Source organism: Anabas testudineus, chromosome 13 (assembly GCF_900324465.2).
Source record: "Anabas testudineus chromosome 13, fAnaTes1.2, whole genome shotgun sequence".
In the NCBI taxonomy this organism is placed as follows: domain Eukaryota; kingdom Metazoa; phylum Chordata; class Actinopteri; order Anabantiformes; family Anabantidae; genus Anabas; species Anabas testudineus.
Genome location: NC_046622.1, coordinates 8299416 through 8325371, shown reverse-complemented (window position 1 = coordinate 8325371; position 25956 = coordinate 8299416). Strand labels below are relative to the sequence as shown.

Below are 25956 nucleotides of genomic sequence, written 5' to 3'. Positions count from 1 at the left end.
TAATTTAAGTCAAATATAAAGGGAGTCTTGTATTAGCTGCTAAACATTATGACAAATCTCTATCTGTGATATTAAAAGTGCATCAGCATGCAGCCCATTTTGAAAAATGTATTTACTTATAATCAAGCTTTAGCCACCAGAAGTTTACACAACTGCACCTACATGAGAAATTCAACCAAGCTGACAGAGAGGCTTGGGATTTCCCTTTTTTTTTTTTACAGCATGTAGCATCCCGTGTCTACCAGTAGGGGGCATATGTGATGCACAGCAGGATGCTAAATGTGTCAAATTGGATCACGTTCAAGTTATTACCCATCATTATGTAAGAGTGGGCATGCTAAAAAAGAGCCTTGGTAACAGGCTTTTCTATCATCTGCTGGACTCAATATACTGAGACAAAGGATGAATGCAATGGTTATTAATGTTTCCTTTATTACTGAAATGTGTTTATGTATGTAAAACAGCACATAAAGAACATTTCTTTGTGCAAATACATTTGTTACTTAAACAACAACCACAGATTCTCATAAAAAACAACAACATTTTCTAGGTCCTCTGAAATAAATAGGATGTGGTTACATTAGTCAAAGGTTAACCCTATTACTCATGTCAAATAAGAGGGCGAAAGTGCAAGAAGTTGGAAAAAGGTTGAGCAGAATGATTGAAGCAAGCATTGGAAATCAGACAGGAGAGGTTTAAGAATCATGTCAAAGTGTTTTGTTGTTTGTTTGTTTTGTTTTTTTGCCTTTTCCCTGTGCAGTGAGGTGGGGATACCCTAAGTGTCCAAGGGCAAGCTCTTTGCTTAAACCACCTTGGCCGAATCACCTCCCAATTCTGTTCTAAATGCTGTCAGGAAGGTCTGGTAGCCAGGTCATAACACAGGAGTGCAAGTCACATGCTCCATCGACCACATCAACACATTTGTCAACATGAGGATTTTACACTGCACCATAAATAAGGAATCGCCATCTGCCATGTTCAAGGATTATAAATAAATAATTGTATACATTGTACCAAGAAGTATATACACAGAATAATGCTTCACAGTAATATAATTAACAAAAAGTATGCCCACTGTCGACCCTAGACTTTCAGCTTGTCGGTCTCAAGCTGAGGGGAAACTACAAAATTAATTATATTAAGTTTTAGTTTGGTAAACATAATATTTGCATTGTGCTAGTAAATGAAAAGACTGTATAAAATACCGCTTTCTGGTCTCAGCCACTGCTCATGGGAAGCTTTAAGTTTCAGGAGGTGATTATGACCCCTGACACTCTCAGAGGAACCAAGCTGTTCACCATGTCAGACAGGAAAAGAAAGATTATTATGTCGCTTTTTAGGAAGCAGAGGGGTGAACTTGAACTTGGAAGCAGCTGAAAATTAAACTTTAGCCAGATTTATACCAGTTTTAATACTTATTATAGACACATATGTCTTTGACCTCTCTTTAAAGCCTGATGCAACCCACCCGCACACACTCCCATTTTATAAGTATAAAAAAAGTGCTCCATGTTGGAAACCCTGTTTTCAATTTCTGCTGTGTAAATGATGTGACAGGAGGAGGAATTCCCTGCCGACACCCCAGCTGGGTGCTGTCAGTGGCAGGAGGCCTGTGATTACAGTGAAGATTTGCTTCATTCAGCAATGAGGTGAGGCACACAAGTCAGGAGACACAATGTCCCTTCAATTAGAAAATTAAAAACCTTTCAGTAGCCTAACATGCACAAAAGTAGCCAAACACAGGATCAAAATTACAAGCTAATTTGTAACCCTTTGCCTGGAAGAGGTGCTATTTCCATTTTGACAATGGAAACAGTGCCGCCCTGTAGGATACGTTAAAGCACAAGGATTCAGAAAGTGTTCAAGAAAAAGCCACGATTACACCCATCCTGTTCCACTCAGTACTCATCTGTAGACTATTTACAGCTTGGATTGTGGATTCGTTGTAATGGAATCACATTTCAGGGGCTTTTCACATAAACACATAAGCCTCCATGAAAACCAGTCCATTACCTGAAAACCCAGAAGTGAACGTTGCCAAATATCTGTACAGCAGAATCGTGCTTTGTTGACATATAAGAGTGAATCATCAGGGACAGTTATCATACAGTGAGTGGTTAAGTGAAATATGCATATTATTTAGCAATATAGGATTGGGGAGGGTGCCAAACCCCGGAAATGAGCACTTGACATTCAGCCATGAAACCAGACACAGCTTAGACCAACTCCAGGGTCTCAGGCTTACGTCCACCCATCAAGAGACTCATCTAACTGGGTGTACTGCAAATTCAAGTGCATAATTTAAGGAACAGATTATCAAGGGACGTCTTGGCCTATTGCTCCAAACAACATAAAGACCTTTGGGTGTTTGCTATACTGATAGAAAAAGGCCATTTGGGGCAAGATTTATTCCTAGAAAAAGTAAAGGGAGCAGGAGTAGGTCTATCTGTTACAGTACTATGTACACAACCACACACCCACACCACATCTCCATCAGTAGCCTACTCTAGCACCCTGTCAGGCGTTTCTCCGCGAATTACTGGTGGCAGATGAGCGGCCTGTCTCATGGTCCGGTCTGTATTTGAGCCAACAGATGAGCCATGTGACGACCACAGAGAACATGGCCAGGATGCTGGCAACCGACAAGCAAATGGGTCCCGCCGGAGAGGGAGGAATGCTGTGACTGTGCACAAAGATCAGGCCCATGAACAGTAACACCAGCATGGACAAAAAGGAGAAGATCACGCAGACGCAGCCGGTGGTCAGCGCCACCCTCTTGCAGCTCTGACAGCTATCGTAGCGCACCGAGTCCTGGGAGAGGGTTGTGGCCGTTGACACGGTGGTGGAGGGGGTCGCCTGGCTGGCGCTGGACGTCCCCGACGCCTCCTCCCTGCGCAGGGCGACAAGAGCTGGGTGCAGCGGCGGAGGGTACGGCGGCAGAGCGTCCTGAGGCAGAGGATCCGAGTCGATGTAAAGCGGAAAATCCTCTGTCACCTTGGTGTTGTTGGGCAGGTTTTGTATCCGATAATCCGGCACCGGAGTCCGGTGGCGACAGACGGGGCAGCTGATGCGCCATGGCCGCTCCTCCCGGAGATGGAGCGTGTTCAGGCACTCCTCGCAAAACGTGTGCAGGCACTCTAAGATCTTAGGAGCCCGGCGGTCAAGGTCGAAATAATTGTAGCAGATTTTGCATTCATACTCCTCATAGGGAAACGCCGAGGAGGCCTCGCCGGGGGGTTCCGCTCCGTTTGATGCCAAATCTACCTCTGCCATGTCATCTTTCGCCATTCACATTCTCCGGTGAACACAAAGGGAGCTGGCGGACAGATGCTGATGACGGTGCAATTCTCTCCTCCTCTCTCCCCCCCTCTCCTCCCCGTTCATTGAATCGCCATCATCCCCGCAGACATTGTTTGTGTCGTTATAATCCCCACAGCTTCCTTTATGAAGAGATGATCGGGATCCCGTTTAAATATATATTTAAAAAAAAAAAAGCTCTCATCTCGTGCTCGGCTGTGTGGGAATAGATGATGTAATGGTGGTAACTCCGGTGCGAGAGCTCATCCATCCAGAGGGTCGGAGCATCCCACAAAACAGGGAGGGAGAGAGGGAGAGAGAGAGAGAGAGTGGGCGATGTGTCGCCTTAAAGTCCTGTCAAAGAGAGGGAGTGTGGACTTGTTGTTGTTGTTTTCAGTGCTCTGGTCCTGCAGGAAGCAGCTATGACAGCAGTGCTCGTTCACAATTACGTAGAGCATGTTAGACAATAGGATGGGGGCGTCAATTCCCTATTCCCTTTAACAAAGAGCATCAAAACTCACCCAGTGTATCAAGAAAACTTCTAAACAGAGAGCCTGTAGGAGCAGTGGCTGGTATAGACTGTCATATAATCAATTAAAAAGAGAAGAGTCTTACCTGACATAAAGAAAGCAGATCCAAAGTGTAATAAAAGCACTGTATGGAATAACCTGGAGTTACACACTATCAGAAATACAGTCATGTACCTCTACCTCAAGCCAAGAAACAAACAGGCTCATTTTATAGAATAGTTTCCAGGTAATTGTTTGAACCTTCTGCTTCGGTTTCTCCAGAGGATAATTAATTCTGGTCTCATGATGAGGCAGCTGTTACACTTCCATCTACAATATCAAATGATGTGGTTAGACGTTTGTACAAATTATAGTAGATCCTAAATTCCCTGATTCATTATTTTAAGCTGGCCCAGAGTGCAGTCAAGTGTTTTTTTATTTTATTTTATTTATGTCCACTTGACTCTATTGATGACAAACTATTTAAATATTATATTTGGGAAAATACAAATCCAAAGGCTATATTTATATGGCCTAAAAATATTTATATATATTTAGCACCACATATGACATGGGTGTGAAAAATGGAGAACAACAGGTTATGAGATCAACAAATTAAAGGACATTTTGTTTGTGCTTTGTGCCTCTAATAACATATATAACAGGATTCTACGCAAAGACAGCTGACACGGTTTCATTTCTATTTCACGTCTCATGTTGAACATCAACTCCATGATTTATCCTCACTCACTTACCTTTTAGTCAGTTTAAAGTTCTCAGAACTGTAAAGAAGAAACAGAGACACCAGTGCCCTGCAACCATGGACATGCAACAAATCCTCCCTCCGTTTACTATAAATAAAAGGCATAAAACCTACACCAACCCAGTACAAAGGTTGAACAAGCTTCTACTGCTGCTGAAGACCATCGGTCCCGCCCCCTCATAGACCCGCCCCCTGCGCACACCTGAGGCTCAGCAGGCTCACCTGCACGCAGCTCTTCACTCTTGGGATGTTCACCTGCCGTTGCCTTCCCTGCTGAGTAAGTCCACATCGGCCTGGCCCAGCCCTTCCGTCTCTTCCTCCTGACATGCCGGAGCTCTTGACCTACCTTCATGACCCGGAGCTCGTCGCCCGGTTTCAGAGACGATGCGGACTCTACCTGGTCGAAGCCGCCCATCACAGCCGGGGGAGGACGCCCACCCCGTCAGGAGCGCGGGTGTACGCCGACAAACCATGTGGACGACGGAAGGGAGGATGGGACAGCAATTCAAACTATAAGTACACAGAGAATGGATGTGTTGTTGGTGTAAGTCCTTCACCACGTTTAATTTAAACCAGACCGGTCGACTGTGGCAGTGAAACCACGTGACTTTAATTCCCACAGCATTTAAGATGAATTTTAAAATAATGAAATATACAGTTGGTTGGTGTTAGAGCTCCTACACTGCAGGTTTACTGTGGACTATCAGGAGCTAAAACGATCATTTATAGTTCTGTTTACATGTTACGCAAACCAAGCTGTGACTGGCTTTTCTTGTTTGTCAGGGCGTCTGTCACACACTAAATCCTCCTCTCCACAAAGCTCATCTGTGGATGTTTACATTCTTGTGTCTGCTGAAGTGAGAACGGTGTTTAACAACGTATAAGTCATTGATATTGTGAATGGAGTTGGTTACCTGTTGACAAATGACCCTCATAGTGTTCCCCCATCATAGCATTAGACTTTGTTTGGTATGAGTTTGCGTGCTTCCTTTATTAATTGCCGGAAGAAGATTTGGCTCGCTGGCTGTTATACTGTGCTATGAACGATGAAATGTACAGAAACTGTGAAAAAGGTTGGCTGATAGATGTAAATCTGAGCTCTCATCTTCAGGCCTTGCTGATAGGTGTTTGTTCTCTGCAGAACTCCGATGGGCCTCGGTATGAAGTGAGGAACTGGCTGCTGTACTTCCTCTTCCTGTTCTCGTCAGGCCTGGGTCATGAAATCTTCTACATCACCTGTCTGCCCTGCATTCACTGGAACCTGGATCCTTTCCTGTGCCGACGCCTCGTCAACATGTGGACGGTAAGTCGCACACGCAGAATGCATGTGTAGGAGACTGGTGTGTGTGTGTGTGTGTGTGTGTGAGAACATGTCGGACCACCTCAAAACGCACAAACACAAGTCTTCAGTCTGATGTCCGGTCAGTCCACAAAGCCACCTCTCTTCTCGCTGCGTGTCTGCCTTCTTCTCTTCACCTTTCAACCTCCTTTCATCCCTTTCCCCCTTCAGTGACCTGTCTCTGACACCATCCTGTCCACATATCCCCAGGCCTGGGGGGCCACTGGGGCCAGTGTGACCAGGGACTAACGATGAGAGGCCACACATGAGGACAGATCAGTGGAAAAAAAAAAAGACAAATCTCCCCTTTAGATGTTTATTCTGACAGAATCCAGTACATTATGACAAGAGACCCTGAAAACATGTCAAGCGTGATCCCAGAAGGAGTGTATTTGACACTTGTAGAGACACACAGACAGACACAGACAGCCATACACACTCACCCCTGCAGAGTGTGTGATGTGTTTTTGTGCCCTTTGTGTCCCCGCCGCGAGCGCTTGGTGGGTGCCCTGTGTCTGAACCCCTTGTTTGGCCCCTCAGGGTACGGGATGCCATTCTTCTGGCATCTTGACTACACCAGGCCCCTGTGTGAACTTCTTGCAAACACACATTAACAGCAACACACACACTCATGCTCATATATCCCATCTAGCCTACGAAACACGCTAACTGCCCTCCCTCTAGTTAGACATTACCAGCTTTACTCTGTGTTCTCCCCCCCCTCCAGCTCTACCAGCAGGGTGTTTTATTGGCCTCATCATTGCTCTGAGCTTTCTCTCTCTGGGCCATTTGGTCCTGTCAGCCCTCAGGGCGCATGGTCCAGCACTTTAAACTTCTAACAGGACCCCATCATTGTACTGGTGGAGTTATTTAAGGTTCATGGAGGGTTATTCACTCTCTCTTGTCTCTTCTGTCTCTCACGCACAGTCAAAAAGCTGGCTAATCCTCATGCCAACAACTAAAGTGTATCCATCCAAATTATGGTATGTTGGAGCAAACACATTTCGGGCCTATTAATGACACAAACACACAAATTATACACACACACCCCTATGTCCTTCACCACCTTCTGTTGGTTTTACTTACAGGGTGACTTTGGTTTTCTTAGAAAACAATGATTGTCATTTACCATATGGCCATGAATTACACAGCAGTGTTGTATAGCATCACTGTAGTGTTGTATTATGTAAATCATACACTCACTGTGCTGTCTAGAATGTCAACATTTAAGTTTCTACTTTTAATGACACAGAGGGCATACAGTAAGATACAAAGTATGTTTAGAAAGGGGCGTGCATGAGTTTCCACCACATGTGGTAAAAATGATGAGTTATTCTAATTTGACAGGAGAAGGTCAAACTGAACAACTGAAAGTCAGTTCATTCTCAGAAGACAAAACCCTTTCAGCTATCCAGTCGCTGGCAGTCCATCAACCATGGCCTGTGTGGGAATAATAGAGTGTACACTGAGTGTGTCCCTGCCCTGACATCATTTTTGAAATACGATTTTTAGTAAGGCTTTTCTCAAAACCTGCTCAGAGTTAGTCAGTGTGGCCTAGAATGAAGATGCAGCTTTCTTGTTATTCCTTAAAGTCAGTGATTTGAAAAATCATAAAATGAGCAACAAATAAATAATAATGTAAATGACAGTATTAATCTATATTATATGATTAAAAAAAGACACTTAACTGTACAAAACAGGAGAGATTGTAAGTCGTTTAATAGGTCAGCCATGACTCATTGAGTCACGAGCTCAACTTTAAAACTGAGCCCAGAAGAACAACTGAATATGCTGCTTTGATAAGGACATCTCACTAAATGCTGTGTGTATTTAGCATATTGTCTCCACATTCATATTATGGTAGAACTCAAATTTGCGCTTCTCAGTTTAAGAGAGTGGGCGGCGGCATGACTCCAAAATACCCATTGTACAAATCAAGCTGCAGCATATTATTAGAGAACCTCTGATATAACTTCACCAGTGTTGAAGAAGAGCTTACTGTTATCATAACCTTATATTGCAGCTCCTCGGTGGTCACTGGGCTGTTAGGCACCACAAAATAGGAACAAGCAGCAAAACCAGCTATTAATCATTTTTTTATTTGAGCTGTGGAGCAAAACAAAGAAATTGTGAATCTCTCTGATCAAACAGTGACCTGAGCGGTAGACCCTCTCCACACCCACACCCACACCCACACCCAGTCTCACATACTTCACTAACTGTAATCCACATGTTGACAGATCAAAGTCCAAATCTCCCTCAGCCTCAATCAATGCACTTACTCACGAGAAACACACACACACACACACTCTGCTACTGTCTGTGCGTGTCTCTTGACCTGTCTTCAATTTGTCCCTTAATGTGACCAGACTGTTCTTTGGGTCACACCTTTGATGTGACTTGTGTTCAGAAAGTCATAAGCAAGACATTGACTTCTCTTCTTTACTGGAGGCACTTGAGTCTGATGTTTGCGTTGAGTGCAGGAGGTGGAGGGAGTCGTTGGGTGCCATATCGTGCTGGTCGTGAACTCTTTATTGTGTGAGAGTTGGGTGGGGAGGGTGGGGTGTTTGGACTGAAGTGGATGATGTACGCGCAGTATGGTTTGTTGTATGAAGACACAGTCATGGTGACTGAAGTGGTGAAGAGGTGCTTCATGGGTTTGTCATTGTCTGTGTAGTGTCCACTTCATTCCTTTGTTTGTCTTTAACATTATGATTTAAGTAAGTAAGTAAGTAATGTAACTACTTCCTGAACAATGGGTTACCTACCCTTTCAGTACTAGCTAGAATTAAAAGGTTTAATTAGGTTACCTTAACATCAACGGTGAAAGCAGGTGAAGAGCTTTTCTTGTTGTCTGCTCATCTCAGCTGTATTAGCTTGGAACTCCACAGGTGTCTTTGTGGCCTCTCTTGCAGTCTCTCAGTTTTGAGAACAACCTGCTGTAGACAGATTTACACACGTTCTGTATTTCTTATATTTCTGTATCTTATTTTTCATTATTTGGTGACGTTATTGTTGACTGCAGATAGGATGGGGTGACCTCTGTTTGTGAATACTTGTTCAATAGCGTATTATCTGTTTATACAAACTTAAATAATTTAGACATCTGAGATCTACCAGCAAAAGGCAAAGCTATGACCTAAACTCCATCAAACACCTTGGGAATGACGTGGCACGCTGTGAGTCAGGCCTCACTAGCCAGCATCAGTGTTGGACCTCACTCATTCTCTTGTGGCTGCAGTCAGGCTCCACACTACAATTTCTACCTACACTATTGATTCCCAGTGGCTCACAAATGAGACAAAGCGATGCTCTGGTGTCGACATAGCTTGGGTAATTTAGTGTTAATTTCTGCTCTTGCCTCTGTCACCACCCCCCACCCCCCTTTTCTTTCTAGCTGCATGTCTTTGTGTTTTCACAAGTTGCTGCACTAACAGCAGGTCAGTAAATGTACTTTCATATTACTTACCATGGTAACAAGCATTTTGTGATTACGGTGTCAGTAGAGATGATAATAACAGCCTCTCTATCCTCGCCCTTAAACACACACATTAGTGTCCTGCTCCTTTGCTGTGCGCTGCCTCCCTGCTCCTCGCTAAGACAGCCATTCATTAAATATACAACGCAGAGCTTTAAATAAACCTGGAGCTGGAGCAGGCTGCCCCTCTGAAGGCCGCTGGGGATCTCATGAAAGAGAATAGCAGCAGAATATACACCCACACACACACACACACACACACACACACACACACACACACACACCAATACCTATACACCACCACACACCTTGCACTGACTGTGTCATTCTGTCAAGAGCCCTGTGTCTCATCCCACCAGCTCAAGACGCTGTGTCAGCAAACCTGTTCGCAGTTCTCAGTGTCTTACAATAGATTTTGTTACCGTACGACTGCAGCGTCTGCACTGTGTTCCAGGGTTGGTTCTCCACTCAGATTTTTTTATTTCCCCCTTTTTTCTTTTTGAGTGGAAATGGCGATTACTTATTTATGAGTGAGTGTAGTTAGTTTTAGAGCATAGCTTAATCAGGATTTGACTTCCTCTACTCATTATTTTATCATCCTCTCTCTCTCTAGCTGCTTTTGCACATGTGCTCCCACACATGGCAGCACTTGTCTGTGGTCTTTTTTGGTATTTCTATGTAAATTAATATCTTTATTGTTGCACCAAAAATATACTTGGACCCTTTAAGCGCTATAAAATTCACATTTTTTGTTTCTGTAGAATTTGTATGAATGTGTAATTCAACATAATACACATTTATGGAAGCCCACTGAAGAACGTCAGGTACTTCATCTTCTCTTTTAGGTGGTGATGTATGTTGGCCAGGTGATGAAGGATCTGCTGAAGCTGCCCCGCCCTCTCTCGCCCCCTGTGGTTAAGCTGGAGACACGTGTTGATGCAGAATACGGTCTTCCCTCCACTCACGCCATGGCCGCCACCGCCATCTCCTTCACCTTGTTATTAAGCGCTCCCTCTAGGATACAGGTGAGCATCGTAAACCTGCTCATTGGGTGAGCTGCAGCACGTGCTTACAAAAATCACACTATTTAACACGTGTTGATGCAGAATACGGTCTTCCCTCCACTCACGCCATGGCCGCCACCGCCATCTCCTTCACCTTGTTATTAAGCGCTCCCTCTAGGATACAGGTGAGCATCGTAAACCTGCTCATTGGGTGAGCTGCAGCACGTGCTTACAAAAATCACACTATTTAACTGTTTTTAAATGTGTAACAAAATAATCTCAGTAGAACAAACCAGCTTTTCTGTGTTTTCAGTTGCATCTCACAGTCTTTGTCTGCAAAGAGCAACACAGGTCACAGCATTAACTGAGAATGGGAGCGAGTCAATATACCAGGAGGAGAGGATGGAGACGAAATGATCAAGGAGAGCATTTAGCTCAAAGCTGTACAGTGCAATCACTGTTGTCTAACAGTGGTCAATATTTAACTTCAGCTCACATAGATAATCTATTATATTTATAAGCCTGAACGCATTACATCTCATAACATAATGCTAGTCATATTTGTTAAGTTGGATTAGAAAGGCACTAGTAACCGTTCCATTAGTCAACCTCAATGAGCAGCTTCTCTCCAGTCAAAGTGTTGAATGTGAGGTTGCATGTGATGTACCAGGAGTCTGTGGATGGCAGACTCCCACTCACTGGTATCTGAGTGGGATGAAGGGAGTGGCCCCCCTGTCCATCAGTGAGTCCTGATGGAGTTGTTGGACAAAAGGCAGGGAGGGGCGGGGCCCGCAGTCACCATCAGTCACCATCAGGCACACCCGCTGAGCTGCTGTTTGGTCTCCTGATGGACTGGACTGAGTCAATGTCTGTCAGTCCACGTCTCCACCTCCTACTCTTTACTATTCCCCTCTTTCTCTCCCACACTACTGCCAAGTCAATAAACCAGTCAGTGGCTCAATCATAGGCCGTCTTAATCAAGCACTGTGTTTTAATGAAGACTGAGTCTAAATCCATAAGCTAGTAGCTCACGGTCTCCACTGATGTCAGACTGATTTGTTGTCGGATCATTTCAGCTTGCTCTTATGATTTTTATTTTTTTACATTGCTGTTCTCAAGGTCATAGAACTCATGCCGGCAACACTGAGGGACCCATGTACAGTACAGCACTTAACTGTGGCCTGACATTCCCCTTAGAAAGAAAAGAGCATGCACAGCTATAGACGACTAGCAGCCTGTTGCAGACACTCGTGAATAGCAACCAGGCCTTGAGGCAACTCACCCTGTTCCCAGAACAGGTCAGAGGTCACGACAGTCAATCACAGAGTGACCCCCTCCTGTCCCTGGCATCCTTTGTGGCCATTCTTAAAAAACCTCTCTTCATGAACTACCAGTGAATAGGCTTCCAGCTGCAAAAGGCAGGAAAAGACACAGGAAAAAAGGCAGGGAGGAGGGGGTGCACAGGAGGGGAGGATGGAGGAGGTGAATGACTATACAAGGCCTCTCTTCTCACTGTCATTGAAATGGAGGTGGGAACAAAACCTGCCGCCATAGGTAAAGGAGGGAGGGGAGAGGAATAAAAGAATAAAGGAGCAAGAAACTTGATGACAGACAGTACGTCAACCAGACAGAATGAACTAGTGGCAGAGAGAGGAGCTACTCGTCAACCTTAGGAAGATTGACGAATGGATGATTTGATCACAATCTATGAGGAGAAAGGTTTTGAAAAGTAGAGGATCACTTCTGTCTTTGTCCCTGCACTGAGGAATGTGCAGAATGTTAGGCATGTGACACAGGACATTGTACGTATCAGATCAAATCTTTTTGTCACTTACATCAGGGAATGCTATGTACCAGGATGTATCTGATGTATCTACAGTCGCTGTGATGATTGGTGATACCAGTGAGTTTCTGTTCCTCAGTTCCAGTTTGAGGTGGGTCTTCTGATGGCAGTGACGCTGTCGTCCTTGGTGTGTCTGAGCCGCCTGTACACTGGCATGCATTCGGTGTTGGTGAGTGAGTTCCACACAGACGGCATAAAACATTGAAGCACAACACAGGATTCATAATTCATGTTTCTGGTTTAATTGTCTAAGGCTTTGATGCAAAACTCGTAGACTCTTTGCATGATGTGTCATGACCTTACTGCTGAACCTAAGGTATCCCTGCATTTTTGAGGAATGTGCTTATTCACAGTTAGATGCTAAGATTAATGCCACTCTCACTGCTGTTCATTAAACACAACATTAAAACCAGAAAATCAAGCAGCACCTGGCTTCTAACTGGTTTGCTCATTGCAAAAATATATCTCAAACAACTGCTTTAATTATTCCCGGTAACTCTCTGACATCATTCTACTTTCAGGATGTGATCTCTGGGGCTTTAATCGCAGGCGGTCTTGTGTTCTTCACCTACCCTTACTGGGAAAACTTTGACCATTTCCAGCTCACAAGCTCCATCTCTCCCGTCGTGGCACTGGTGGTACTCCTCTTCCTCAGCTACACATACCCAGAGCTCGACCATTACAGCACTACGCGGGGGGACACCACAACTATCCTGGGAGTAGGGGCTGGGTGCTCCATAGGATACTGGGTGAACGCACAGCTTGGGCAGACATTCGAGCCCCAGGAAGCGTTACCTGTGCCCCTACCCGCACTCACAGCAAACGCTCTGTTACTAGGTTCTGTCCGCTTTATTTTAGGAGTTATAGCCTTAGTGGGAACCCGTCAAATAATGAAATCATTGAGTCTCCAGTTGCTGTATTTTTGGTACAGAGTGCCAAAACATGACGACAGTGCCAGGAGGAGGAGAGAGATTGAAGTGCCGTGTAAGTTTGCTACATACACAGCTGTTGGACTTGTCAACTCTATACTGGTCAATAGAGTTTTCATTATGTTGGGATTGCTATGACCCGTTAACATACAACAAGACTGATACAATGACATGAAATAGCAATTGCAAAAAATGTACCTCAGTTATTTCATTGTGTGAATTTTTAGTTAACTATTTTATACGTTGTCACTGGGAAACATTCACAACAATGTGCTTGTGACTGACCTGTAAGCAAATAAAACATTTGCTCCCATAGCAATTTTACTTTGAGTCTGAGTTTGAATGTTTCAGCTGCGTAGGCGTCATCATTGCAGTCTTGTGTATTACAGAAGCAGCATGCCGCAATGCAAATTCCCTTTCATTTCGTGGGAGAACCCCTCCTTGAGTGAGACAAGCTTATACCAATCAAGAACAATCAAAACCAGTTTAACTGAATTTTACTAACCTTGTTTGTCATCTGTTGTTTTTAATAGAACAGGTAGTACTATACAGTACAATAGCCTGTTTACTTGAGGTTCTGGGCTGACTAAGCAGAAGTGAAAGTGTTAATCTCCCTTTGCTACAGTACAGTTTGAAGTAAGGCCAGAGCACCTGTCAGACTTCATTTGCAAGATGGCTTGTTATGTGCCTGTGATTTTCATAGATGGGAGGCTATTGGCTGCAACAATCTCCTGAATAACAAGAAAGCATCACTGGACATGTGCAAGTCTGTGTACTAGTTACCTCAAAATGAAGAACTAAAAAGATCTAAGCAGAGTCAAAATTCAGCCTTTATTAATGTTTGATGGCAGGATTTTTTATACTTCATCAAAAGATAAATAGAAATGAAGAACCTGAGGTTTGGTTATTGTATTACACAGACTGTGGAAAAGCTACTGAACAATCTTCACACTGTCACCTTTGTTAAGCCAAGGCTAGAAAACACTGAAAATCAGATGGTACCATTCAGCAAATTAATTCTGTGCATGTATGAATCAGATCTTATTGAAGGCAGCCACATCCACAGACTGAACATATTCCTCGAAGGCGGTGATGGCTTCCTCCAGCAGATCTGTGCCCACCTTATCATCCTCTACCACGCATCCTATCTGGAGCTTCTTGATGCCGTAGCCCACTGGGACCAGCTTGGACTGCCCCCACAGCAGCCCGTCCATTCTGACGCTGCGAACGCACTCCTCCAGCTTGGACATGTCTGTCTCATCATCCCAGGGTTTGACGTCAAGCAGGATGGAGGACTTGGCGACCAGAGCTGGCTTCTTGGACTTCTTGGCAGCGTATTCAGCAAGGCGCTGTTCCTTGATTCTAACTGCCTCTGCGCTCTCTGCCTCATCGTCCGAGCCGAATAGGTCAATGTCATCGTCGCTGGTGTTTGTCGAGGCAGGGGGAGTAGCTGGGAGGACAAACTGTCTACTGGCTGATGGCAGGCTTGCTCTTTCTCTCTGGAAGGTCTTGATGTGGTTGTACCAGCGCTGGAGATGACAGAAGGTTGGCGAGGGAGCAGAAGAGATGGCATCAAACACTGCAATGTCGGCTTGGGATGCCACAAAGCCCTCAATGTAGCTTTTGTCCGCCAGGAAATCATTGAGAGTTTTAAGACCGGCTGGCGTGCTCAGGTCACCAAACACAGTTTTTGAAGAGGTTGGGTGGGAGGCCGAAGCCTGCCGGGATTCATCTTGCATGGGAAACTTGTGCTTGATGACTTCCTGCATGGGGACGTCATGTGTGAGCTGGATTTCAGCAGTGTGGCCACTGGAAGAACCAAGGCAACAAAGCAACAGGTAATGAGTCACTGAGTTTAATTACCATTCACTAACCCCAAGGCACAAGCAACCTTAATCAAGACCAGACATGCACGTACAAGCCCACACACAGACGTGCACCATTCATGGCACAAACACAGTGAAGTCTCGTTAATTTGGCTTTTGGTAAAAGAAAAAAAAATTGAATAAAAAATTGATATTAAAAAGCATTGACTCTAAATTAGCATGCTACATAGATTTATCCCTTAGTTTTACCATGCATTAAATTAGATAACTACATAACCTCATACACCATGTTATCTTTAATGTTAACATATTTCAAGCCTCATATCATCCCAACAAATGTCATTGCTTTCTGTTTTGATCAGACAATAGAAACAGGCATTTAATTTCTGCATAGGGATTTAAGTATAGGAAGGTGAAATCACAGGAAGGGCTCGATGTCCATCTCCAGGGCAGAGCAGGGCATGGTCAGCTCGAAGCGGTTGATGACGTCTGGGTGGAGGACTCCAAGACGCCCTACACTATTTCCATGGACAAAGATCTCGGCGCAGCGACCAGGGAAAAAGGTTGAATCTAATAAAAAAGAAGACAGAATCATTACTTTTTGTAAGACAACAGCTCGAAGTGGCATCACTTCCACATAACTAATATCAGCCTTAAATTATTTATCAGGTAACACCTACACCCAGCCCACTTCCTCCTCTCCTTGCCAATACCAATACTTTGTTTCTACTTCACATCCTCTTATCGTCCTTTTAGAACAATTATCACCTCCACTAAGTTGTTTGTATCTTGACAAACTATTTTTGGCCAGTGTGTTACTATCTAATATGCCATCTGTTCCATCTTGTTGTTTCTTGGATCATGTGTCTGCCTCTTCGAACAGTTGCTATGTGTGCACTTTGTTCAGATATTTCTTTCTACTTTACTGCCAGCGTATTAATGCTTTTAATTATTAATGACATATTTGTAATCAAGAGCTCAGCTTCAATGTTTGTTGCCCATCACATCACACAGATCATGAGTCAGTCATTGTGTGGGTGGTATTGTGCTGCCTTTCTTGTTCCTTGATTCTCCTGATGTTTGTTCACCCACGTTGGTTATTAATGATCAGCTTTACATTAATTATTCCAAACAAACCCGAAACCTAAATGGCATTACTGTCTGTGCATCAGAGTGCATTCATAGACTGGTTGTGAGCTGGACTTAATCTCTGACTGAGCAGGAAAAAGAACATTGCTTATGCAAAAAATGTTGCAGGTATGTCATACTAATCGTTTTCCTGTCACAGCCACTTTTCTCACACACACTCTCACTCACACACACACACACACTGGGCAGTGCGGTGTAAGTGTCAGGAGTAAACGGATAAAAAGAGACTCTATTAATACTTTGATGAAAATACTCAGGCATTTTCTCACTTTGCTCAAAAACAGTGACATGCAAAATAAAGACGGACCTGTCAGACACTCACAGAGATACAGGGGTTGCTATGACAACAGCCCCACACTTTGAGACATGGGCATTTCTCCCATAGTGCACTGCTTCTTCCCACGCTGCCTTGCTAATGGGTTCCAGAGCCCAGTGTTTAGATGTTCACTAACTCACTCACTATAAATGAAGGCTCACAAAACACACAGACTTTACTTTCAAGTGTGTTTGTGTGGCTGAAGTGGCGAGTAAAGCAGAGAAATTCCGCCATTTATTTGAGATGCCTGCTCCTGTATCTATTAGGTGTATGCAGCTGCGTCACAAGTTCACACGTCACCTACTTATACCATGAGTGGGATGCCGAGGCAACTGTATAAATAGTTCTGGTCTTAAATAACCAATCAGTCAATGAAAATCCTACACTTGACCAGGCCACTTTTCGCCCACTCGCCTCCAACTTCCAGCTCAGTGGAAAGGAGAGTCAGGTGGTTATATCAGATAACCAATATCACTGGCATCTTTTTGCCATTGAATTCTCACTATTTTACTACACAGAGCCTTAACCTATATAAAGGGACTACTGACACCCACAAAAACTGGGTTTTAGTGGGTTTGAGAATTGAATATTGTGTTGATGTTGACACTAATTAATTGACTGACTATAAATTCTTAGAAAATAATTAATAATAAACGCTGATTCCAAGCTGATTCATAAAGCGTCTGAAGAAAGCAATATTTGGTATTTTTGACTGACAAATTTGATCAAATTAATCAGAATAGCTGTATGATCAATACATTTGTAATAAAAGTGTCACAACTCATCACCATCACCTGGATTAAAATCGACGACATGGAGAAGAATTCCTAAATCTGCAATCGGCTTCAAATTTCTGCAACTTTACTGTTTTGTTGGTCCAATTGTGGAAAAGTGTTGTTTTTGGCCACAGCAGACACTCGTTTTCAATAATAATAAAAAAAAAAAACACTATACACTACCTCACAGCCGACACACACATAGTGAGACGACCTGGTGAACATTGTGGAGAATTTAGCAGCAAGAGAGAGTCTCATATTTCCCTCAGGAGCCAGCATGGATTTTAAAAAGTCAATATTGAATTTACATGTCTGGCCAGAAATACAACTACAAATGAATGCTTATGTTTCTCAGTGAAATAATAGCGAACATGTTCACTATTGATGCAGTAATCAGAACTTGTTTTCACTTCCTCCACAGAGGCAAAAAAAAAAAAGTGTCATTAGATAGATTGGTATAGATCTTAACAAACCTATACATATCAGCAAACCAAAGCCTGAATCCTACGACATGAGTACAAACCTTTTAAAATATATCTAGACCTAATACTGAAGGTCAATTACTGAACAAAAGCTTCACACGAATAGACTCTTTCCTAACAAAGACTATATATGGGCCAAGACCTTGCATTGGACACAGTTGTTAAGTGAAACACAGGCATCTGTCTCTTAAGTGGTTTCTTCCTCCACTTCTGATCCCCCGACTCATTATTTCATCCCTCTCCCTCGGCTGAGTGGAGGAAACTCAGCTGACATGTATTCCCTCGGCCACTTGCTCTCTTGGCTGGCATGTGATGGTGAGTTAGCTGTAGTGCTGTTGCACCCTGCTGACTGACACATCCTTAGGGCGTGTGTCTATGTAAGGTGAGCTCTTAGATAGGGTCATGACCTTGTAATAGGGTTAAGGACATGCTGATGTATGTAGAGGAGGAATTACGTTAATGGTGCAAAGAGTGTGGAAAAAAAGCCTAAGATTGACTGTGTATGTGTCCAGTAACCTGCTGTGAATTAGAGTGCACCATGATAGTGTGTCCATTTGAGTTTCCAGAAAAGTGTGTGTGCCTGTCAGATGGACAGTCTAAGCACTCGTGGGTGAGTGTTGAATGTGCCAATCTGTCTCGCTGCTCAACACTGCAGTGGGTGACGTGAGTCCCATGCATTCTCCCACACTGCAGACTTTACATGCTCTCGTGCCCTTTCTCGCTTACGCCTCCAGCCGTCATTCTGTCGCTCTCGAGTACCCCCCCACCCTCTTATCTGCACTCTCTAGTCTAATCTCATTCCTTTATCCACTCCCCTGTGTGCCTTCATCCTCTATTCACTGATACTTGAGCCCATTGATTAGCAGTCTGAATGGCCCAGCAGAGCCAGAGTAGTTGTCCTGCAGTGTGACCTTGGAGCATGTAAGCCAAGGGGAGAGGGGGAAAAAAGCTGCAGGACGATGGGGCTGAGAGAGAAGATGTACGTATGAGAGTCTCTCTGGGAAAATGTAAGTGAAAATGCATGCAGATTGGACGACAATACTTCAGATCCTCAAGTGGAACCATTCTGATTACTAATCTCACAGGAACAGATCAGCGGCATCAGAAAGATGAAACTGAAACTGAGTTCTGTCTCCTGTTAACATACAACTTCATTCCAAGCAATACTGTGCCAATCACATGTCACCACTGGTTTGTGTGACTGCACTGTGAAAAGATAAAATGTAAGTGCAACCCACAAAAACTGCTTTTCAAAATAAAGTTCATCAAAAGTCTTAACAGACCTGTACTAATGCAACATGACTGACCTAATGATCTAATTCACTGTGACTTAAGAGAAAAATGTGCACTCTTGTACAAACACATTTCATCAGAGACACAATGAAGTTGTCTCAAATGAGTTCTTGGCCTGCAGTCCATGAATCTCAAGTGCTGATATGACAGCTTTGATTTTTATTCAGCAAAATAATCAAAGACTGTTTTACATCAATGCAATTCGGTTTCTCCTATCGTGTGAAGTGTGAATTGAGAGATTCCTGCGTTATCCTGATTTATTAGGGTAAGATGAATAAATTTCAGTTTGGATGTAGAACAAAAAGACAAATCAAACTTAATACTGTTGTTCAGAAGGAGTAAACTCGTTTTCCTGCAGATGTTAAATTTCCTTACAGAGACAAACAAAATAAAACCTGTTACTTGTCATTTTGTTAAGGTTAGGATTCTGATGTTTCCATTTTAAGAGTGGAAATGTACAACATGTATTTACTGTGTACAGTAAACTGTGTTACTATTAACACATTCTTCATTGAGTGTACAGCTACAGATGTGACCTGGATTTACATAATCTCATCAAAATGTGGCTTTTAACCTCATGTGACCCAGATTTTTTTGTTTAGCAGCTTGTACATAAACATGTTGTAGGATTTTCTCTTCTCTGTATAAAGGTTAAGATAGATTTTTACAGCTCTAATTGGTACTTTCCACCCCTCCAATCACCCAAAGTGTTTTACCATCTACAGCCTGGATGTGGTAGCCGTCTCCATGGGCAGGTTTCACCTTTAGGAGCTGCATGGTCCGGTCCAGCAGGCCATGGATCACCTCGAAGCCCGGATTCTTGTTGTAATAAACTGCACAGAAACGCCGGCTGTTCCTTGCACCTACATCTGGTTGATGGGATCAGGAGAGAGTGTGGTTGTGAAGTGCTATACTTTTTTTGTTTAATATCAATCAGCATTCCAGTACTAAAGGCAATTTTATGTGTTGGGGAAAAGAAACAGGTTATTCATTATCTGAATTTAAATCATCATATTACATACTGACCAGTTATTATGAACTTCTGACTGAAATGATCAATCTTACACTGTTTCCAAAAGAGTCAAATAGAATTTCAAGGAGGTCCACATGTATGTGTTATATTAAAACTAAGTGATTATCACTTCAGTAAGACACCTACCTTTGGTCTCATCCTTCAGCACCACATCAGATATCTCAAACAATTTCAGAGGAAGAGGCATCTTCCTGTTAGCAGCTATGGTTTTCAGCAAGCCTGGTAACAAGGTGGTGCGCGCCACCTGGTGGAGAAAACAACAACAACAGTGGATTAATTGGAAACAAGGCTCTTACAAAGGAGGAGACCTCCCTCTACTGGAAAAAGAACACTGCAACTTATAGAGAGTACAACAACATAGTTCTGGCTGGATTCAAAACAGTTGTCCATTGTTCTGATACACCAATGTTTTTAATTAAATGTATTTTTAATATTATAGTAGCATTTGGATCAATGTGAGCTTTTCTGAACAATTTATTGATGTGTGTCGGTTTTCAGGTGAACAAAAAAAAAAAAAAAGAGAGAATGTACAGGCTGTAGCATTGTTGTCTGAGAAGCTAATAGTTCAACTTAGCATCTTAGCATGTTTCTCTAGTGTCTAATGATCTATAATAGTCACTTTATAATTTAGAATTGTAAATACATTACCTAATGTTCCTTTAAGGATAAAGGAAGATATTTAGCAAAGTTCTTTTTTCAAGTGATGATCCAAGGGTAAAATGAATGTTTTCCATGTACAGTTTTACTTGAGGACTCTGTGATATTAACAGTTACCTGGAACTCCGCCGTCTTGGGGTTAGAAATGTGAGCTGCTCTGGTTTCTGAAATCTTCTTCCCAAGCTTATCAGCTATATCTTCTTGAGAACACTATAGAAAGAGAGGTGGACACATTCCTTTGAATATTTAAAAGAAACAGAAACAAAGCGTTTGTATTTGTGTGTCTTTCTTTAGCTTACCAGGGCAAAATTGAGGGCCTCTGTGAATCCAGCAGCTGCCAGATCCTGCCTCAACAACTCTGTCAATTTATTGAGTGGGAGCTGTGAACATGTAAAGCAAACATACAAGAACACACAATGAGATGAGACAAAATTTCTTTTGGTTATTCACACATACATCAAACCTACACACACAGAAGAATCCCCAGCTACCTGGTTAGCTATCGTGTAGGTGCGTGGTGTGGTGCGAGGTATGTTGTTGAAACCATAGGCGATGGCGGCATCCTCCATGATATCACAAGCGTGGATCACGTCGGATCGCGTGGGCGGGATCTCAACCTCGATCTCATCGCCAACACCGGTAGCCTGGGAGCGGAGGCACATCCTGGTCAGCAGCTGGGCGATTTTCTCTGTCGACTCACTGTCAGGGGAAAATGAAACTATCACTTTTAAGTGAAAGGTGTGATTTATCAAGTTTCTGAGGACACACTGACACCAACCTCCTGCAGAGTAGGTAAGTCTGCCCAATAGGTCAGTGGCTGTTCTGTGCGACTTTGTTAGAAATCTAGTTTAAATAGCTCATGTTGCAGGAATCAACTAAAATAAAAATACATAATTAAAACTAACATGATGCTGTGTTCATAGTATAATTATCATTGCATGCCAATTTAGTTTTTAGATCCATGTCATCTGAAACATTCTTTAATGTAACTTGTATCTTGTATATCCATGACTGTCACATCCCCTAACTCATCGAAAGCTTTGATTTAGTGAATGTTGTATTGCTTCAAACCTCATACACAGCTTTTTTATATATCTGGAATTATCTTGGGTATTTTACTGAATTGGTACAAATAACTTACTTGATGCCAACTTTTCTGTTGATAAACTCGCCGGATAGTTTCTCCTTCCTGTAAGCCAGCTCCTGAAACACAAACCATAGAACAACCACAGGGAATTAAAAGATATTAGAAGAAATTCATGTCACATTTAATAACAAAAACAAAGTATAAGATGATTGGTGTAAATACTGTACAGGATATATGCAGGTCTTGCCATCTGGGTACACCACCTCAGCCTTCTCTACTCTGAAAGAACAAAAAAACAAAAAGAAGAAAATATTAAAATATATCCATTATTGTTAAGTGCAGTTTACTAATGCTGGGCATATTTAAAGACAACAGGAAATATTGTAGAATAAAGGCTATGAAGTGCACGAAGGCCACTTTACAATATGCTGGAGAGAAATCACTGGAAGATGGTCACAGTTAATGTTTATTCAATGACGCTCAATGACCAGGATGTGAAAACAGTTTCAAGGTTTCAAACCAATCATTTTCTGCTGTGAGTAAGTTTGAATTTTTATTACAATACATTTCAACAGAATTTCATCATGTTCCACTTTTAAATGCTGACATGGATTCCCAGTTACTGTCAGTTTCTAGATTTTAGGACTGTAACTTACGTAAAAGGCTCTGCACAATACTCGCTGAACATGGTCACCATCATGTCCAAGACAATCTTTGCCTGGAGGAATATGGTCAAGTTTAAGTCAGTTTTTCAAGGACATCAGTGATAGATTTGATTTTTCTGGTCTCCTCTGTCTCAGCCTACCTTGGTCAAATCTGTAGCTGTGCACTCAATGAAGACGTTCTTTGTGTTTAAGGTGATTTTTGAATGGTTTCCTACAAATAAAAACAAAAATTGAAACCATGTTATTATATATTTTTTCCCTTTTTATTTCATTAGACATACAGTATGTTCTCCACAACATATTTTATCTATTTTTCCTTCTGTATCGAAAAAAAAGAAAGACAAACTTTGCTTGGTTTGACGCTCGTAAAAGATAGCGGTGAGATAACCGCCCTCCATGTGAGGGACATGCGGGGGACATGTGGGGATCAAATCTCGGTTTTGGCCTACCTCCAGTAGTGGGTTCTTAGGTAAGATCTCATTATGCTTACCCTACCTTTGCATTGTACCTGACTAGTAAGTCGCTTTGGATAAAAGCATCTGCTAAAATGACAAAATGTAAATGATAAAGTATCTATAATGTGCAACAGACACAGAAAAGAAACTCAGAAATTAGGATATAGAGAGGACTCACCATTAATAATGGGAGGCATAGACAGGACAATGCCATTGCTGTCATAAATGATTGGGTACACAGGTTTGTCTTCAATAATGTGAAGGTAATGTCTCAAGTGGCTGTCTGTCTGTATGAACCATAAGAACGCTGGGTTAACAAACAAACAAACAAACAAACAAACAAAACAAAACAAAACAAACAAACAAGCAAGACGCTCATCTGACCGGCATCCAGTCAGGTGGCTGTATACCTTGTAGAGGCTCATGAGCTCAGTAGCTGTGTACTCTTTAGTCTGGTTCAGTGGTTTGAAGCTGATGTCTCCAGGAGGTTTGGCTGTATATGTGAAAGGACCAGAGATGGTGTCCAGGTCATGGGTCCCAATAGCCACGATCGTCCTCTTCCTACAAAAAATGTTAAGTGTTTCTTAATATTTCCTTTCTTAGCTATTTGAAAATGATCATAGTGGTGTGTTTTATACCCTGGTTTGTAGCCTGACACTTAGCATTTTCAGTGAGTACGCTACACTACAACGGCCATGTTTTTTGTAATGAAGGAATATGTCAGGCAGTGCCACAATATGGTTCTTCTGGCAGTCTGTATAATAGATTGGGGTGGCAATTACATTCTGTAGTAGTTGCCCCTGACAGACAGATGGCACTTGATAACAGTGTGGAATAGTATGGACCATTACATAAACAGATGCTAACACTTTGTAGTTACTAAGTTACAGGAATCTATATGTATCTGCCAGATGTGAAAAGAGACACAATAAGATATTTCAATGAAAAATGCGAAGTGCCAGTTAAACACCTTGGATAGGTCGGCATCTGCAAAGTGCTTCTAGCAACTGTTTTTATGACTCCCACTGGAAAAGTGCAAGTGTATGAAAGAAAGTGGCACTGAAAGTAAAGTAAACAAGGTTTAACTAACAAAAATTACACAAATGATATGAAACACTTAAGTAACTTACAAAAACATTGCTAAGTGGAAGGTGGCAGATGGTATTCCAGATTTGCAGGTGTAGTTAGTGTTTCATCTGTTCTTACCTGCAGATGTTTTGGTGGAGTTTTTCCTGCAGCTCGATGAAGCTGTCATAGCGTTCCTGTGTGAAGGTGATGTTCCTCAACACTGCTGCCACAGCATGCGGTCGCACTGCCGCCGTCTGTGCAGATAAAAATAAAGTAACTGGTTACCACTGTGACACACAGATTTTTGACTTGTGACTTAAATCAATAAGTTCACACCATTAACCTTTTAATGCATTACTATTTGTTAACCATAAAACAATCCCACCTCTTTAGTGATGATCAGCTTCTGAGCCTCCCCACTGACTGGACTGACACGTCTGTAGCGAGGTGCCTCCAACCTGTAACAAAACAAATAGGACTGCTATAGTAAAAGCAACTATGGACAGTAAAGCACGATATTCAAACAAATTTGACACAACCAAAACATCTCATCCTTCTTAAATTAGAGCATTATGTTTCTGTGTTGTGTTAGCACTAAGTATTACTTGTGCACTTAGCATCAACCTTACACTCTTAAGCTGATTTCATGCATTGTCCAGACCTGATTCTCTGGAGTCCAGAGTGCATATGTGAAAACAGTTTTAAATCACCAAAAACAACAGGAGTCTGTCCCCTTCACTATGCAGGATACTACTTACTTATTCTTAAAGACCTGCAGACCACGGACCAAGCCCTCCAGACACAGCAGGTCATAGCGATTTGCCGGTACATCAATCTTGTACAGAATGATGTCAGAAGCTCCTGATGCTTTGGAGTCACCCTGCTCTCGGCTGATTATCTCCTTCTCTGACGTCTGTAATTGGAAAAAAAAAAGCAGAAAGATGTCTACAAGTCATTGTTACCACAGGCATAACTGTATTATTTCCTCCTATGACAAGTCAAACTATTTTAGGAAACAGTGTGGGTTAAACTTTGAAGTCATTTACTCACAATTTCATCCAGCTCCAGCCCAAATTCAAAGCACAGTTCGTCAAACTCCGCATCAGCTACAACCAAAAACAAACACCCATTATCAAAAGCCATTTTAAATAACTTTAAGTACCCCCCCCCCAGTTAATATTTTGCCACTTATGGGAAATGATGCAATCACACTGACATCCAAATGAGAGATTTCAACACAGAACTTTTTAGAGAGCTGTTACTAAAATTATCAATGGATACAAACGTTTTATTTTCCATTTATAATACAACAGATGCATTAATGTATCTAATGCCAGTAGCTAATAATTTAAATTTAGCCGCTGCTAAGCTAACTATCAACGCATGGGCTCAGGCAGTACCCGGACTTTCTTTAGCTTTAATAGCCAAAAGAATTATGTAAAAAATAGACAGACAAATTATCCACTGCTTAAGAAACACAGTTAAAAAAAACTGACTGTAAGTTCTGCCCAAAGCTTGAAAAAGAAGATCTCTTTTCACTCCGACAGTCGGCATGTTGGCAGCTAATCCTCCTCCAGCACGGTACGAAAGGACCCCAGCAGCGGGCTGTAGCTGCCGGACGCGGTGCCTGAGTGAAAATCACTCACTTTAAGAGGCGAATCTATCCTGTATCTACAAACTATCTATTTATAGGCGGATTCTTATTACTCTTGTTATACTATTCAACTAAGAAACACCTCATACAGAGGCTCCGTGTCTTGATTTAAGTATACTATGAGATTAACAACATTAGCCATGAAATGTTTTTTTATTTATAGTCAGTGATTTAATGTTTCAGTTAAATACATTTGGTTGTGTACAAATAAAATAAATCAGAAAACATTTATGATACAGCATCAAGACTAATTGGAGTAAATTGACTTATTCAAAATCAGTATGCACTAAGCTCTCATTGTTTACACTTTAGAAACTTAAGAAATCTCAGTGT

General features: G+C 42.3%; 3 protein-coding genes across 3 annotated transcripts; 1 reads left to right on the top strand and 2 right to left on the bottom strand.

Moving 5' to 3' along the window:
* Positions 1–412: 412 nt before the first annotated feature.
* Positions 413–4685, bottom strand: LOC113169635 (E3 ubiquitin-protein ligase rnf152-B). The gene is made up of 2 exons (XM_026371211.1): positions 4562–4685; positions 413–4136 (listed from the first exon to the last, which is right to left on the bottom strand). Exon 2 carries the CDS (start codon positions 3286–3288, stop codon positions 2518–2520), a length of 771 nt encoding a protein of 256 aa, XP_026226996.1. The 5' UTR covers positions 3289–4136; positions 4562–4685; the 3' UTR covers positions 413–2517.
* Positions 4686–4799: 114 nt separating this feature from the next.
* sgpp2 (sphingosine-1-phosphate phosphatase 2) lies at positions 4800–13486 on the top strand. Its single transcript, XM_026371198.1, has 5 exons — positions 4800–5113; positions 5711–5872; positions 10232–10411; positions 12313–12402; positions 12755–13486. The coding sequence occupies exons 1-5, from the start codon at positions 4895–4897 to the stop codon at positions 13298–13300; spliced, it is 1197 nt and encodes a 398-aa protein (XP_026226983.1). The 5' UTR covers positions 4800–4894; the 3' UTR covers positions 13301–13486.
* Positions 13487–13968: 482 nt separating this feature from the next.
* Positions 13969–25575, bottom strand: farsb (phenylalanyl-tRNA synthetase subunit beta). The gene is made up of 18 exons (XM_026376023.1): positions 25466–25575; positions 25020–25075; positions 24728–24882; positions 24355–24427; positions 24108–24223; positions 23312–23462; positions 23080–23188; positions 22587–22657; positions 22438–22499; positions 22009–22060; positions 21836–21897; positions 21186–21393; positions 20994–21074; positions 20812–20904; positions 20164–20281; positions 19721–19873; positions 15411–15558; positions 13969–14971 (listed from the first exon to the last, which is right to left on the bottom strand). Exons 1-18 carry the CDS (start codon positions 25521–25523, stop codon positions 14197–14199), a joined length of 2541 nt encoding a protein of 846 aa, XP_026231808.1. The 5' UTR covers positions 25524–25575; the 3' UTR covers positions 13969–14196.
* Positions 25576–25956: the final 381 nt, after the last annotated feature.

Coding starts and splice junctions, on each gene's coding strand:
- farsb (XM_026376023.1), bottom strand. CDS start 25,523: ATGCCGACTGTCGGAGTGAAAAGAGATCTTCTTTTTCAAGCTTTGGGC. Junction 24,224..24,354: donor AGCTGATCATCACTAAAGAG/GTGGGATTGTTT, acceptor TTATCTGCACAG/ACGGCGGCAGTGCGACCGCA. Junction 23,189..23,311: donor AGCTCATGAGCCTCTACAAG/GTATACAGCCAC, acceptor TGGTTCATACAG/ACAGACAGCCACTTGAGACA.
- sgpp2 (XM_026371198.1), top strand. CDS start 4,895: ATGCCGGAGCTCTTGACCTACCTTCATGACCCGGAGCTCGTCGCCCGG. Junction 5,114..5,710: donor AGAATGGATGTGTTGTTGGT/GTAAGTCCTTCA, acceptor TGTTCTCTGCAG/AACTCCGATGGGCCTCGGTA. Junction 12,403..12,754: donor CTGGCATGCATTCGGTGTTG/GTGAGTGAGTTC, acceptor TTCTACTTTCAG/GATGTGATCTCTGGGGCTTT.
- LOC113169635 (XM_026371211.1), bottom strand. CDS start 3,288: ATGGCGAAAGATGACATGGCAGAGGTAGATTTGGCATCAAACGGAGCG.